The sequence below is a fragment of the Oncorhynchus tshawytscha genome, linkage group LG21, assembly GCF_018296145.1.
Source record: "Oncorhynchus tshawytscha isolate Ot180627B linkage group LG21, Otsh_v2.0, whole genome shotgun sequence".
Taxonomy (NCBI): Eukaryota; Metazoa; Chordata; class Actinopteri; order Salmoniformes; family Salmonidae; genus Oncorhynchus; species Oncorhynchus tshawytscha.
Window position 1 is genome coordinate 12,707,566 of NC_056449.1, and position 16,099 is coordinate 12,723,664.

At 44.9% G+C, this 16,099-nt stretch overlaps 2 protein-coding genes across 7 annotated transcripts; one reads left to right on the forward strand and one right to left on the reverse strand.

Moving 5' to 3' along the window:
* Window positions 1-1,896: 1,896 nt before the first annotated feature.
* tbc1d10c (TBC1 domain family, member 10C) lies at window positions 1,897-11,507 on the forward strand. Of its 5 annotated transcripts, XM_042303092.1 has the most exons (11): window positions 1,900-2,248; window positions 4,264-4,415; window positions 5,020-5,119; window positions 5,217-5,324; window positions 5,463-5,569; window positions 5,723-5,837; window positions 5,944-6,009; window positions 6,179-6,368; window positions 6,564-6,721; window positions 8,437-9,231; window positions 9,274-9,654. In XM_042303092.1, the coding sequence occupies exons 2-11, from the start codon at window positions 4,270-4,272 to the stop codon at window positions 9,511-9,513; spliced, it is 2,025 nt and encodes a 674-aa protein (XP_042159026.1). In that variant the 5' UTR covers window positions 1,900-2,248; window positions 4,264-4,269; the 3' UTR covers window positions 9,514-9,654. The 5 variants fall into 5 exon arrangements, with proteins under 5 accessions (XP_042159025.1, XP_042159026.1, XP_042159024.1 ...); XM_042303091.1 differs by having other exon boundaries at window positions 1,897-2,248; window positions 8,464-9,654; XM_042303090.1 differs by having other exon boundaries at window positions 5,947-6,009; window positions 8,437-9,654.
* On the reverse strand, window positions 11,506-16,020 carry rad9a (RAD9 checkpoint clamp component A). 2 transcript variants are annotated; one of them, XM_024382965.1, is made up of 13 exons: window positions 15,918-16,020; window positions 15,271-15,369; window positions 14,345-14,415; window positions 14,115-14,188; window positions 13,980-14,028; window positions 13,551-13,665; window positions 13,318-13,417; window positions 13,122-13,228; window positions 12,865-12,971; window positions 12,676-12,740; window positions 12,480-12,584; window positions 12,155-12,386; window positions 11,506-12,055 (listed from the first exon to the last, which is right to left on the reverse strand). In XM_024382965.1, exons 2-13 carry the CDS (start codon window positions 15,302-15,304, stop codon window positions 11,933-11,935), a joined length of 1,182 nt encoding a protein of 393 aa, XP_024238733.1. In that variant the 5' UTR covers window positions 15,305-15,369; window positions 15,918-16,020; the 3' UTR covers window positions 11,506-11,932. The 2 variants fall into 2 exon arrangements, with proteins under 2 accessions (XP_024238733.1, XP_042159027.1); XM_042303093.1 differs by having other exon boundaries at window positions 15,869-15,922.
* Window positions 16,021-16,099: the final 79 nt, after the last annotated feature.

Below are 16,099 nucleotides of genomic sequence, written 5' to 3' on the forward strand. Positions count from 1 at the left end.
CTTCAATATACTCTGTTCGTCTGCACACACTTGAAACAAGGCAAAATCCTTTACAATTCTTACACTGCAGTGGTCTGGGGACGAAAGCTCTTACAGCGTATCTTACATAACCAAGCTGCGTAGGTATTTGCTCTTTATCAAAGAACAACAGGGCCGACAGACTTTCTTCTTTTACTCCATTCACCCAGTGGGTCAGACGCCGGGCACCAACCACACCAGGAATTATCTTCAGGAATTCAACTTGAACATCTGTCGTCACCCCTGTGATGACTCCTTTGACGGGTACTCCACTCCGAAGTTCAGAACACAAAACTTTTGTTCTCTGCATTCTTTTAAGGCCCACTGCAATCTTGTATTTCTCTTCAGAAATACAATTAATCAAAATAAGACCACTCCTGGCCACTGTGACAGACACTTTTCCAAGCGCATACACCATTTTTGACACCTCAAACGGGTTTCCCACATATGGATCCTTACTCAACAAACGCATCCCAACAAAAAGAAATTCATTATCATTTACACACGTATCCTCCACTCCAATTTTAGACAATTTCCTTTTTGTTCCAGTTTTCGATACTACTGTTGTCCAATCAGAACATTCATCTTCACCAAATTTCCTCAACGCGCAGCTTAATTCGAACTCAGCATCCACTTCTGCCATCTTTCTCTCATTCGCGAGATCATCTCTGTCACCCGTCCAAAGCTTCGTTTGATCACGTGCTTTTTCAAACAGGGTGTCGCAAAATCCCACTGAATTCGCCGTGGGGACAATAAAAGGTAACTCTTAAATGTCACTCAACAAAATGTTACACCACAATTGGCATGCTGACTGCAGGAATGTCCACCAGAGCTGTTGCCAGAGAATGAATATTAATTTCTCTACCATGAGCCACCTCCAACATGGTTTTTGACAATTTGGCAGTATGCCCAACTAGCCTCAAAACCACAGACCACGGGTAACCACGCCAGCCCATGATTTTTAAATAACATTTTATTTTTTAGGAACTCAGTCCGGCTTTCAACTTACTCTTGAAAGTTGTAATAGTAGAATGCACAAGGCACACTTTTGAAATTGGGTAGTGAATAATCAGTTTTCCTCTTGTCAGTCATTGCATACCTTAGAGCTATTTATAACTTGCCAGAAATGTCCAGATCAACTAGCCCATGACTGGTAATGTATTTTAGCTAGGTTTTTAAGCCCAAAGATTATGATATAATGTTTGAGTCACTTATATCACATGAATACACATTAGACATGGCAAAATATATACAATTGCAAGAAAATTTGCTGTAAAACTGCAACATTTTCTCTGCACCCCATGACAAAATGTGTAGAAGTAACCATACAAAAAGTGTGGCGTGCAGAATGTTCCCCAATGCTGGAAGTGTGGCCTGAGTGAAAAGGTTTGGGAACCCCTGGCTTAGCAGGTTGAGTAGGGAATAATGGCATATTCAGGGACATGAGGGTAGGAGGTCGAAACCCATTGAAGGTACATTTGTTTTAGTTTTATGTGAAACCACACTTTCTGCACTGTTGTTCAAATAATTCGTTGTATTTAGTATAGTATAGGCGTCTGTTTAAGCACCCTAAATCATGCATTAGATATCGTTTTTGAAAAAGAGTCAACTTGAAGGCAAAAAAAGGGAGAATGATGTAAGATGCAAATCTGGTATTCCAACTGATTATAGGCTACTAAAGCCAACGATTTACCGCTGCGCCACGGGGGTTTGAAGAAAACACCAGAGGAAAAATGTTCATCTAATAATCACATGCGTCTATGTATTGCTGACCAGCAGATGTCACTCATGTGCATTTTGAACAGATAATGATAAAGCTCTGAAGATTGAACAGTTTTTTGGCACACTTTGGCGAAAGCTCCGAAGCATTCGGAAATCCTCGGCTTCCTATTACTATGCTCTGGCACTGTCGCTCCCAGAGGAACATAGAGAACTGGTGGGAAACAGCAGCATAGGTCTGGGTAGACGTTGTCGCCATTTTAAATGTGGCAAAGGTTCACTTACTTCATTTCTTATTCCTTACACAACATCACCCTCCTATAAAATGCTATTACACCGTAATTCGCACACGCGCATTATTGTAACGACTTCCTATGTGTGTGTGATAGAGAGAGCAAGTGACAGCATTAATAGCGGAAGTTTCTCGCGTCCTCTCCAATCTCGTTCTAACCAAACACTTCTCTCCAGCAAGCATCCCATCCAGTGATCAAAGAGGAGAGAGAACTCAAAGGTATTTGATTTTATATAGTTTTACATCATTACTACTTTATTACACCAGGTGTGGTTACAGTCACGGTTGATGGCATGGCAGGGAGTAGATAGGGTATCACTTCTGCTTCAAATGAAACAACTTAATCTGCTGATGCTGTGGCTAGATTCTGTAGCACTACACTATGTATGTATGTATGTATGTATGTATGTATGTATGTATGTATGTACGTACAGTTGAAGTCGGTAGTTTACATACACTTAGGTTGGAGTCATTTAAACTCGTTTTTCAACCACTTCACAAATGTCTTGTTAATAACATACTACAGTTCGGCAAGTCAGTTAGGACATCTACTTTGTGGATGGCACAAATAAGTTTTCCAACAATTGTTTGTAGACAGATTATTTCACTTATTATTCACTGTATCACAATTCCAATGGGTCAAAAGTTTACATACACTAAGTTGACTGTGCCTTTAAACAGCTTGGAAATTCCAGAACATTATGTCATGGCTTTAGAAGCTTCTGATAGGCTAATTGACATCATTTGAGTCAATTGGAGGTGTACCTGTGGATGTATTTCAAGACCTACCTTCAAACTCAGTGCCTCTTTGTTTGACATCATGGGAAATTCAAAAGAAATAAGCCAAGACCTCAGATTTTTTTTTTTGTAGACCTCAACAAGTCTGGTTCATCCTTGGAAGCAATTTCCAAATGCCTGAAGATACCACGCTCATCTGTACAAACAATAGTATGCATGTATAAACACCATGGGACCACGCAGCCGTCGCGTTCTGTCTCCTAGAGATGAACGTACTTTGGTGCGAAAAGTGCAAATCAATCTCAGAACAACAGCGAAGGACCTTGTGAAGATGCTGGAGGAAACAGGTACAAAAGTATCTATATCCACAGTAAAACGAGTCCTATATCAACATAACCCGAAAGGCCACTCAGCAAGGAAGAAGCCACTGCTCCAAAACCGTCATAAAAAGCCAGACTACGGTTTGCAACTGCACATGGGGACGAAGATCGTACATTTTGGAGTAATGTCCTCTGGTCTGATGAAACAAAAATAGAACTGTTTGGCCATAATGACCATCGTTATGTTTGGAGGAAAAAGGGGGAGGCTTGCAAGCCGAAGAACACCATCCCAACCGTGAAGCACGGGGGTGGCAGCATCATGTTGTGGTGGTGCTTTGCTGTCGGAGGGACCGGTGCACTTCACAAAATATATGGCATCATGAGGACAGAAAATTATGTGGATATGTTGAAGCAACATCTCAAGACATCAGTCAAAGCTTGGACGCAAATGGGTCTTCCAAATGGACAATGACCTCAAGCATACTTCCAAAGTTGTGGCAAAATGGCTTAAGGACAACAAAGTCAAGGTATTAGAGTGGCCATCACTAAGCCCTGACCTCAATCCTATAGAAAATGTGTGGGCAGAACTGAAAAAGCATGTACGAGCAAGGAGGCCTACAAACATGACTCAGTTAAACCAGCTCTGTCTGGAGGAATGGGCCAAAATTCACCCAACTTATTGTGGGAAGCTTGTGGAAGGCTACCTGAAACATTTGACCCAAGTTAAACAATTTAAAGTCAATGCTACCAAATGCTAATTGAATGAATGTAAACTCCTGACCCTCTGGGAATGTGATGGAAGAAATAAAAGCTGACATAAATCATTCTCTCTACTATTATTCTGACATTTCACATTCTTAAAATAAAGTGGTGATATTAACTGACCAAAGACGGGGCATTTTTATGAGGATTAAATAACAGGAATTGTGAAAAACTGAGTTTAAATGTATTTGGCTAAGGTGTATGTAAACTTCCGACTTCAACTATATGTATGTATGCATGTATGTAGCCTAGATTGTAAAAGGCTTTAAGCATCCTAATTTCTAATATACAGGATGAGTATTCTGTGTCACACTTGTACTTGCTTTCATTCTGAACACAAACAGTACAGACATACACACACGTGTGCACTATATTGTAACAGAGACCATTGTCTCTCCTCTCTTTGTTCTGTAGGGTAAGATGCTGAGTGCGTCCACCCCGACCCAGACGCCCCCCAGCAGAGAGGACAGTTCTGGTTCTGACAGGGGGTCAGAGGTCAGTGTTGGAGCTCCAGCCACAGAGACAGACCGCTTCGGCTTCATCCTGGGGAATGGATCCACTGCTGGGTCAGTACTACACAGAGCTTCTGGCTCAGCAGCACTGAAAACTTTTTTTTTACCATTCTCTCTCTCTGTTTAAAAAAAAAAATTGATTAGTTACGATAAGAGAAACAAACCGAGAGAATGCATTTCTGGTGAATAAAATCCACTAAAGACATCCTATAGCTTGCAACTGAATGCAAAAAAACAGTTATGGCAGGAAAGATGACCGTTCAGCATCAGACAGAATTGTTTTTCAATAGATGCAAGTACAAATGGGTCTTGACCCAGGTAGAATCAGAACACCAATATAACAATCACCTCCTACACACTCTCACTCACTCTGTGTCGTTGAACATCCTGACCCGTTGCCATGGAGACAGTCGCACCGCCACCTTGTGGTTTTCCTGTTTCCTGTGGGTGTTTATGGTGTTTTCGTTCTCTGTGACAAGAACTGAAGGTGCAGTTGACTCATCTCAGGAAATGTGCAGATCATTTTGTCCACAGAAACAGAATAGAGCGAGCCATAGTGAGGAGTTTGTTACCTACCCGAGAAATATACTGCCTTGGAAATGTTATGACAGTTTTGTTTAAAGTGTTCACCATATTCTGCTGATGATATGTTGGTTAGGAGTGAAGGCCCGTCCCCTGAGCTCGTTAGACAGAGAGAGGCCAAGTGGATCAACATCATAAGCCAATGGGATCGTGTCTTACTAAAAAATTCCAGCAAGGTGTGTACTCTGCCTTTTAAATGTAACCTTTTCTGGAACACCAGACCCAGGTGTTTACTCTGGCATGACCGTTACACACCCTCCACCCGTCTCTCAGGTCAAAGAGCAGTGTCAGAAAGGCATCCCAGCATCCCTCAGGGCTAAATGTTGGCCACTGCTGTGTGGCGCCACAGACAGAATGCGCCACAACAAGGACCTCTATCAGGTAAGAGAGCAACCACCTCTACAGATAGAACCAACAATTAGAACCTTACTGTTCCATTTGCATGATATAATTACTGTAAATCTACAAATATAGCAGAGTAAAACCTAGTCATCAGGTAAATCTCTCCCCCTCTATCAGACTCTGGACTCCAGACCCGCACTACAGAGCTGGGTGGACGTTATAGAGAGAGACTTAGACCGCCAGTTCCCCTTCCATGAGATGTTCCTCTCCAGAGACGGCCATGGGTAACAGAGCCTCATAATACTACATGTTCAATGATGACATACTAAACACATCTTTCTCCATCCCTCCTTCTTGTAGTTTTGTATAAATATTATCTAGAGTGTTACCCTGTCAATGTTTGATGCATCAGAGTGTTGTGCTGTTTGTGTGGGCAGACAGCGTGGTCTGTTCCGGGTGCTGAAGGCCTTCACTCAGCTGAAGCCTGAGGAGGGCTACTGCCAGGCCCAGGGACCTGTAGCAGCTGTACTGCTGATGAACATGCCTACTGAGGTACTGTTACAATCACCATCTTATCACCAGTGATCCTTCATCATCACCACGTTGAAAGGACTGGACCTTCCATCTCTCTTAATACCTTTGCTTTCCCCTCCTATAGCAGGCATTCTGGTGTCTGGTGCAGATCAGTGAACAGTACCTCCCTGGCTACTACAGTCCCCTTCTGGTAAGATGATGGCTCTACACACAGTTACTTTACTACACATGATCAATTTGTGATACAGCATGCTCAACAGTGTAACGTGCATATATTTGTCATCAGTAAAGGGTTTGGATGTTGTAACATAGCTGAATAGCAGCACTCCGGACACTTGTCCCTCTAATGTTGTCGTTAGGAGGGGGTTCTCTTTGACGCAGCCGTGCTGACCAGGGTGCTGAAGAGGACGTGTCCCGCGGCTCACAAGCACCTGCAGAGACACGGCGTGGAGCCTCTGATGTTCGCCACCGATTGGTTGATGTGCCTGTTCACACGCCACCTACCCTTTAACACCCTGCTCAGGGTCTGGGACCTGTTCTTCTGCTACGGTCTGTACCTGAATAAGGGACTTCGTCAATCCATCATCTATGGTCATATTTATGCATTCTATCAATCCTCTATCTAATCTACCTATTCTTATTTCTTGGCCCTTCCGTCCACACAAGATTGAAAGAATCTCTCTTAAGAGGAAATTTGATTCCTCTGTTTCCCTCCTTGTGTTGTTTTTATCCCCCCTCCATCAGGAGTGCGTGTGTTGTTCCAGGTGGCGGTGGTGTTGGTGCGCAGGGCTCTGGGCCGGGTGGAGCAGAGGGAGGCGTGCGAGGGCCAGATGGAGACTCTGGAGAGGCTGAGGGGTGTGAGGGAGCAGGTGCAGCAGGAGGACGATAACTTCATTGCAGAGGTCAGACACTTGAACTATCTTACCATGTATATAAATACACACACCTGTGTGATAGCAGATAAACCCCCACTTTTACCACCTCCCCCCGTATCTCCCTTTCACCCCCACCTACAGTGGGGAGAACAAGTATTTGATACACTGCCGATTTTCCTACTTACAAAGCATGTAGAGGTCTGTATTTTTTTTTGAATCATAGGTACACTTCAACTGTGAGAGATGGAATCTAAAACAAAAATCCAGAAAATCACATTGTATGATTTTTAAGTAATTAATTTGCATTTTTTTGCATGACATAAGTATTTGATCACCTATCAACCAGTAAGAATTCCAGCTCTCACAGACCTGTTAGTTTTTCTTTAAGAAGCCCTCCTGTTCTTCACTCATTACCTGTATTAACTGCACCTGTTTGAACTCGTTACCTATATAAAAGACACCTGTCCACACACTCAATCAAACAGACTCCAACCTCTTCACAATGGCCAAGACCAGAGAGCTGTGTAAGGACATCAGGGTTATAATTGTAGACCTGCACAAGGCTAGGATGGGCTACAGGACAATAAGCAAGCAGCTTGGTGAGAAGGCAACAACTGTTGGCGCAATTATTCGAAAATGGTAGAAGTTCAAGATGACGGTCAATCACCCTCGGTCTGGGGCTCCATGAAAGATCTCACCTCGTGGGGCATCAATGATCATGAGGAAGGTGAGGGATCAGCCCAGAACTACACGGCAGGACCTGGTCAATGACCTGAAGAGAGCTGGGACCACAGTCTCAAAGAAAACCATTAGTAACACACTACGCCGTCATGGATTAAAATCCTGCAGCGCACGCAAGGTCCCCCTGCTCAAGCCAGCGCATGTCCAGGCCCGTCTGAAGTTTGCCAATGACCATCTGGATGATCCAGAGGAGGAATGGAAGACGGACATGTGGTCTGATGAGACAAAAATAGAGCTTTTTGGTTTAAACTCCACTCGCTGTGTTTGGAGGAAGAAGAAGGATGAGTACAACCTCAAGAACACCATCCCAACCGTCAAGCATGGAGGTGGAAACATCATTCTTTGGGGATGCTTTTCTGCAAAGGGGCAGGACGACCGCACCGTATTGAGGGGAGGATGGATAGGGCCATGTATCGCGAGATCTTGGCCAACAACCTCCTTCCCTCAGTAAGAGCATTGAAGATGGGTCGTGGCTGGGTCTTCCTGCATGACAACGACCCGAAACACACAGCCAGGGTAACTAATGTGTGGCTCCGTAAGAAGCATCTCAAGGTCCTGGAGTGGCCTAGCCAGTCTCCAGACCTGAACCCAATAGAAAATCTTTGGAGGGAGCTGAAAGTCCGTATTGCCCAGCAACAGCCCCGAAACCTGAAGGATCTGGAGAAGGTCTGTATGGAGGAGTGGGCCAAAATCCCTGCTGCAGTGTGTGCAAACCTGGTCAAGAACTACAGGAAACGTATGATCTCTGTAATTGCAAACAAAGGTTTCTGTACCAAATATTAAGTTCTGCTTTTCTGATGTATCAAATACTTATGTCATGCAATAAAATGCAAATTAATTACTTAAGAATCATACAATGTGATTTTCTGGATTTTGTTTTAGATTCCGTCTCTCACAGTTGAAGTGTCCCTGTGATAAAAATCACAGACTTCTACATGCTTTGTAAGTAGGAAAACCTGCAAAATCGTCAGTGTATCAAATACTTGTTCTCCCCACTGTAGGTGTGTTCTGTTCCCCTGTCGAGTAAGGATCTGGAGAGGCAGACGGAGAGAGAGCTGGAGAAGTGGAGAATGGAACGGCCCGCCTCCACCTTTGATCCCCGGGGTCGTTGCCACGGATATCGGATGGCGTGGGCGAGGGTTCGAGAGAGGGAGGAGGAGAGGAACAGGAAGGAGAGGGAGAAAGGGAACCTGTCTCTCCCTCTGATTCGCTCGCCCTCCCTCCTCTCTCTCTCTCCCTCGCTCCTCCGCAAGAAGTGGATAAGAGGGAGTAGGACAGACATTGGGGAGTGGGAGGGAGAAGGCAGAGAGGTGAGGAAGGTTTCAGAGGAGGTGTGGGAGGAGAGAAGCGAGGGAGGGAATCTGAGGAGAAGAAGTGAGATGGATGGTAGTCCAGTGAGGGCTCCGGGTGTTCCATGTCCAGCTACAGAGGACAGGGCCCCAGTGGAAACGAGAGAACCGTTAGAACAGGAGGACAGAAGACAGAAAATCCAGCTGACCCCAGATTCAGTCAGAGAACCTTCCCAGCAGCGTCAGCTCACCTCGGACCACAGCGTCACCTCACAGGGCCAGGGAGAGGAGCAGGGGGGTCTCAGCCAGACACCGGTCTCTGAGCAGCACAGCGACAGCCAGACACAGGAAACTGACCACAGTAAAGACACCATGCAAACACAGGAAGTACTGAACAAACAGTCAACAGCGAGTGCAAATTTCATCACAGTGCATATAATGACAGAGACGAAGGGTGAGGCAGAGAAAAGCAAGGAGACAGAGACATGTGCAGGAGCAATGACAGAGGAGGAAACTGCTCCACACACAGACCTGAAGACATACACAGAGGAGGAAACTGCTCCACACACAGACCTGAAGACATACACAGAGGAGGAAACTGCTCCAGACACAGACCTGAAGACATACACAGAGGAGGAAACTGCTCCAGACACAGACCTGAAGACATACACAGAGGAGGAAACTGCTCCAGACACAGACCTGAAGACATACACAGAGGAGGAAACTGCTCCAGACACAGACCTGAAGACATCCACACAGAGGAGGAAACTGCTCCAGACACAGACCTGAAGACATACACAGAGGAGGAAACTGCTCCAGACACAGACCTGAAGACATACACAGAGGAGGAAACTGCTCCAGACACAGACCTGAAGGCATACACAGAGGAGGAAACTGCTCCAGACACAGACCTGAAGACATACATTGAAGCAAAGACAGAGAAGGAAAGAGTGACAGAGACCCACACAGATGTAGAGATTCAGATACGAGCAGAAGCCAAGACAGAGGAGGAGATGGAGGCAGAGGTACAGAAAGGACTACACACAGATAAAAGTGTAGAGACCGAGACAGACATGGGGTCAAAAGAGACAGCGACTCAAACAGATGTGAATACAGACACGGAGACAGACACACAACAAGAGGCAGATGTAAACTTGGAGGCAGAAACAGACACGGGCTCACTGACCGAGAGAGACAAAGGCACTGGCACAGAGACACACACCGACAAGAAGATACAGGCTTGTTCAGAGATCCAGTCACACAAAGGGACGGAGACACACACAGATGAAAAGGAGGAGAGAGAAACGGCGTTAGAGGCACATACAGAACCAGAGACGCAGGAAGAAAATGAGTCAGCGATGCACATAGAGGCAGACACAAGAGTAGAGGCAGAGTTGGGGTCACAGATTGATGCAGAAACACAGACGGACAAAGAATCAGAGATACGGGTAGCTGTATACATAGGGATTGAGACGCGCACTGAGAAAGCCACTGACACAAACACAGGGACAGAGACGACCATGGAGTCTCCACATGACATTCAGAGACGCACAGAGACAGCAAAGACAGAGGTACAGTACACAGAGCCCTCTAGCACAATACCAGCCAATCAGAGCCAGGTTTCTCCAGAGTTGACATCCACTATTGAGCCTGCGGAGGAGAGGAACTCATCAGAACAGAAGCTTCCTGAAAAACCCCAGAGTCCAGTCACCATCCGTCCAGATCAGGAGACCCAGAAAGTCAGGGAGAGTGAAGGAGAGAAAGAAAAGAAAGCCTCAACTGACATCCTTCCACCATTACATCAGGGGGAATCACTGACAGGTGAATTCCCTCACATACCTGACAACCCAAAGTCACAAAGTCAGAGTGAGTCTCCCCCTCCTGCAGACTCAAAGGCTGACTCTGGCAACTCGGTGTCCACACAAATTGATGTCTCGTCCCAAAGGACTACGCCCTGTGATGGACCGTGGGCAACTCCTTCCGGAGACTTCCGGCTCTGCAAATCCTCCAGCTCCCGGAGGCTCACCCGCAGGCTCTCTGAGGATCTCTTCACTAAACCCAACCAATCACAACCCACCTTCACACAATCCAATCAATCAAATATAGGCTTCATTCAGTCCAATCAACCACAACCCACATCTCCCATTCAGGTACCAAAGCGCCCAGAATCACCCAAACGGGTGACAGGGTGCAACCCGGACACTGTACCACCTCAGACTGGGCCTAAATCTGACAAAGGGCCGACCGACACCCCGAGGCTATTTGGTCTCTTCCGCAGGCTTAAAGGGGAGCAACCAAGGCAGGACAGGGAGAAAGGGGAACACAAAGTCCCCATTCCCCAAATCCTGATCCAGGACTTCAGTGATGGGACGGGTGAGGGGAGCACGGTCAGGGGGGAGGAAGAGGAGAACCTGAGCTCCAGAGAGAGGAGGAGGAGACGGAGGGAGCAGGAGAGGAGGGAGAAAGAGGAGGAGAAGTTACAGAAGAAGAGGGAGAAGGAGTTAGAGAAAGAGAGAAAGAGGGAGAGGAGGAAGCCTCAGACGAGGGGGAAGAGTTTTCAGGTGCTACACAGCAGTGTTCCCCTCCCTGGAAACAGTGGCTCACAGACATATGGTTCCAAAAGAAACTCAACTCCATCTATGGAGACATACTTTTAACAAGCAAGGAAAGAAATCGACATTCTAAAAGTTTATATAAACCACAAAAATTACCCATAAAACATCTCATCCAAGTGTAGACTTGAAAAAAAAAATGTAAATAAAACAATTTATATTTTCAAACTCCGGGGAGAAAAAAAAGTGTTTTTTTTTATTCTAGAGCTTGTGTACATTGATCATTGACATGCCATCATAAACAGGAAGTACTTGTCCATTTCCTCATAATTCCAGAGTCCCCCAGTGTGATGATATGGTCCAATAAAAAGTCTGAATGTCCCATCACTGTCCCTCAGAGGACCTACTGAGTGCAGACTTTCTTCTCAAGGCTGCAACGGTCATTAGAACTAGAAAGGTCTGGATTTGTTCAAATCCATATTCTAAAAAAATTATCCCACGGGTAAGACTCTGCATCTAATGTGATTAGTCTTCAGATTAGATGCAGACCTTTTTTAATCTTTTTAAATATCTCTTCGCAGGGATTCTATAAGTCGGTTTCTCCAAAACACACACACACACACAAACACACGTGGCTTCAACTCCACCACCCCAGGTCACGGCAATGATGCTTGGGTGTCGTCCTCGCTGTCACTGGCCAGCACTTCCTGGCTCTTGATCGTCTGATTGGTCAGTTGAGAATCAGAGGGACAGACTGACCCGAAAAAGAGCGAGCGGAACTGAGCGGGAATGAAGAAAGAGAGTGGGAGAGGGGTTAGTTTTACATTGATCCCAGGAGTTGTGTAAGTAACAGCAAGCCCTTTGACAACAAAGCTCACCTTTTTATTTGGAGGCCTTTCAGTGTCCTCGGTATCTTCCTCCTCCTCTTCCTCTCCTCTCTCTAGCCTGGGCATGGCTACAGATGGCGGAGTTGTAAGTGTGTGATTGGGCGAGGGGGACCGGGGCGCAAGGGCATCGGAGGGACCCGCTAATTCACTGGTCTCCATGGCGATGAGATAAGAGTCAATGTCGTCAGTCATAAAGTCGTCAGGAGGTGGCGGCGAGCGAGCTCTGGGGAGAACGGAGAGGATTCTGGGTAAAGAACAGGGTCCTGTACAAAGAGGCATGACTGTTCTGAATGTTTGACAGTTAATGTTCAATTACCGTTTTGTGTTGTTGTTATGGTTACAGAGGTTGGAGTCATCAGACAGAGTGGCAAGCACAAAGTTCACCTCCAGAACACTGTCTGTTACACTTAACACCACAGGACTGACAAAAACAGACATGAATGCTACACGGGAAACAATATATACTTATACCTTCATATTGGTATGTGTGAGTGGTGAATATGTATCCTTACCTGCCTGGCTCATCAAAATACATTGAGACTGGGAGACCTGTGGATTCTGCAAACACCAGCAAGCCCTGAAAGACAACGCAATGCATCATTAAGTGGCCTGCTATGATGCCTTCAAATCACTTGTAACATACCATGTCATATTATAACAACAGTAATAACCTATTTGTCAAGTAACAGAACCCTACATACCCTCAGCTCCTTTAGACAGAATGTGATGCTGGTCTGAGCTCCGACAGCAAAGTGGTCAAACTCATCAGAACTCAAACACAGTTCAGTCAGCATGGCTTTGGATTGCTCTACGAGAGAGAGAGAAAAGGAGAAGGGGGGATTAAAGATATTACTATCATTTTGCTATACAGGGTTATTGACTTATTGAAAAATAGCAAATAAAGACAACACCGCCAACACTTCAATAGTATAGAAAAACAAAACGGGTTTCTCCTCACCTGCCTCGTCGTCTACATGGTTCCTGAAGCACACTCGTTCTCCACTCACTGACACACTCACCTCATCCAGAGAGGGAGGGAAGTGCAGCACCGTGTCAACCAGCAACCTGGAGGAAAGAAAGAAGGAAAAATCAAAGTGATGCATAGGAGGTAAGATGACAGGAGAGGAACACTGAAAGAGAGAGAATGTGCTGACCTGGGCTGGGCTCGAAGCATGTTGGCACAGCTCTCTTTATCAAACACGGCCTGCAGACTCTCACTGTCCTGGAATGACAGGTTGTGTGTCTTCAGCAAACCTACAGAACGCAAACACACACACTTGATATGCCTTGATTAGGGGAAAGTTAAGGGTGTGAGGAGGTTTAAAGTGGTTAAAACTCCAGATAAAACTGTTCTGTGGTTATTTTATGGCACTTCAACGGCCTGTACCATGTTTGCAGTGCAGGGTGAAGGTAAGACGACTCTTCTCTCCATCCAGTTCAATGTGACACTTCTCTACTGTCTTCTCCAGAGACGACAGGGACCTGAACACGGCCTGCACACACTGAGAGAGGCAGAGAGGGACGAGAATAAGTAGACATTACAGATATAACAGAAGAGTATTAAACTGTAGATAACAGAAACAGTGTCAAACAGGGTTGGCTCAATTCAAATTGAAGGCAGTCAATTCAGGAAGTGGTTAGAATGAAAATTGAAGATTCAAATTATATAATTTTTTTTATAAATAGCTTATACTTTTCAGTTTATTGTGAAAGTAATTAAAAATAAATGCATTTTTTTACGATTGAATGAACTGAATTGACTGCCTTCAATTTAAATTTCGCCCAACCCTGGGGTCAAAGCAATGTGTTTCTGTACCTTGATAGCCATCTTGCAGCGAAAAGCATGTCCTAAGGGAATGGTGTACCTGTAAAAGAATGGAAGCAGCCATAGGTAGTGTACCCTTTCTTTATTTCGCATTCTCTCTCACACACACACACACACGCCCCATACCTGCTGAAGAAGAGTGGGGAGAAAAGGAAGCACGCGTAGGCTGAGCGGGATGAGTTCACTGAACGCAGAGCCAGCTGTGAGACAGGAAATAGTAACTTTACAACTGCAACCCAATCCTTGCGCCTCAATGATGTCTTGGCAACAATATTGTAGAATTTAGTGAGAATGAGTGTCAATGTATTTTGGTATGCATATTAAAGTGTGCTTGTGTGTGTTTCATGGTAACTCACCCCAACCTCCTGTGGCTCCAGGTACAACTCATCACCTATCCTGGACAGAGAGTGGATGGCCTTGGCCAGCACTGTAAAACACAGACACACAAATCATCCCAATTTCATTCAATAAAAAGGCATGTAGCTAGCTAGCTACAGTACCAGTCAAAAGTTTGGACACACCTACTCATTCAAGGGTTTTTCTTCATTTTTACTATTTTCTACATTGTAAACTAATAGTGAAGACATCAGCCAGTGATTTATTTAGAATTCAAGGTACACTTAACCAGCATGGCTACCACAGCATCCTGCAGCGCTTGCACTTACTGGGACTATCATTTGTTTTTCAACAGGACAATGACCAAAAACACACCTCCAGGCTTGTGTATGGGCTATTTGACCAAGAAGGAGAGTGATGGAGTGCTGCATCAGATGACCTGGCCTCCACAATCACCCGACCCCAAACCAATTTAGATGGTTTGGGATAAGTTGGACCGCAGAGTGAAGCAAAAGCAGCCAAGAAGTCCTCAGCATTCATCCCCCTCCTCTACCCTGTAACTGTTCCCCAGGCCGTTGCTGCAAATGAGAACGTGTTCTCAGTCAACTTACCTGGTAAAATAACAAATAAATACATATGTGGGAACTCCTTCAAGACTGTTGGAAAAGCATTCCAGGTGAAGCTGGTTGAGAGAATGCCAATGAGTGTGCAAAGCTGTCATTAAGGCAAAGGGTGGCTACTTTGAAGAATCTAAAATATATTTTGATTAGTTTAACAATGTTTTGGTTACTACATGATTCCATATGTGTTATTTCATAGTTTTGATGCCTTCACTATTATTCTACAATGTCCAAAACCCTGGAATGAGTAGGTGTGTACAAACGTTTGACTGGTATTGTAGGTGGTGGTATAAAATGTCTTCTTCAATGTCTGATGGGATAAGTACCTTTCACGTTGCCCCCTGTCACAACACAGTCCATGTCAGGGAGATGAAGGTACTTGTTTGAGTTACAATGCAGGTGTACAGATCACACTTTCATAGCGCCTGGACAATAAGGGCGTGTCAGTCAGAGACATATAGCTACAGTTACAATGGTTTTCCTGGCTACTCATCCCTCACAGAAAGCTGACAAATATCAACGTGACTCTCTGTTTGATAGCAAATGATCAGTGAGCAAAAGTTGCTCCAGTCACTTTTGTAATGGGTAGCACTTGTCAACATGATTGCAGAAGGAAGCTAGCCAGCTACAAATTTCATTCCAAAGAAGTAACGTTATATTACTGGCAAATTAGCAAAGTGATTTACAGACCAAAGATTGCTAGCGACGTTATAACACCAGTTCACAATGTAGCTAGCTAAGGGTACTTGCTGTCTGGAAAGCTTGTTAGCTAACCAGCTAACAGGACCAGCTAACGTTAGCTAGTTGAGTAAAGTGAAATCTGTTTAGCTAGCCAGCATTTTAGTCAGAAACTATCATTCCTACTCGATTGGCTATATTCAGAAGGCTTGTGCATTATATTGGCCATTAATACTATTCACTAACCTCCATATCTAGCTATAAATATACACAGCAAAGTGTTGTAAAAACTCACTTTATTTACTTCAAAGCCGCCATAACGCGCGTCTTTTTGACCGACCAATGAGAGAAACGAATGGGCGTGTTCTTGGTGATTCAGCGCCTGCCCATGTCGTGATCTGTCTGGATCTTCAGACAGCTTCCAAACAATGCTGAGTATCAAGTCTAATCAGTCAATCCTTCATTAGAGAAACTGGT

What these genes read in the sequence shown, in the direction of transcription:
- rad9a (XM_024382965.1), bottom strand. Translation starts at nt 15,304, where the DNA reads ATGGACTGTGTTGTGACAGGGGGCAACGTGAAAG. An exon ending in GACAGGGGGCAACGTGAAAG is followed by an intron (nt 14,416 to 15,270) that starts GTACTTATCCCA and finishes TGTGTTTTACAG; the next exon opens with TGCTGGCCAAGGCCATCCAC. An exon ending in GCTGCAAGATGGCTATCAAG is followed by an intron (nt 13,666 to 13,979) that starts GTACAGAAACAC and finishes TGCCTCTCTCAG; the next exon opens with TGTGTGCAGGCCGTGTTCAG.
- tbc1d10c (XM_042303088.1), top strand. Translation starts at nt 9,210, where the DNA reads ATGTGCAGGAGCAATGACAGAG. An exon ending in GTGCAGGAGCAATGACAGAG is followed by an intron (nt 9,232 to 9,273) that starts GAGGAAACTGCT and finishes ACATACACAGAG; the next exon opens with GAGGAAACTGCTCCACACAC.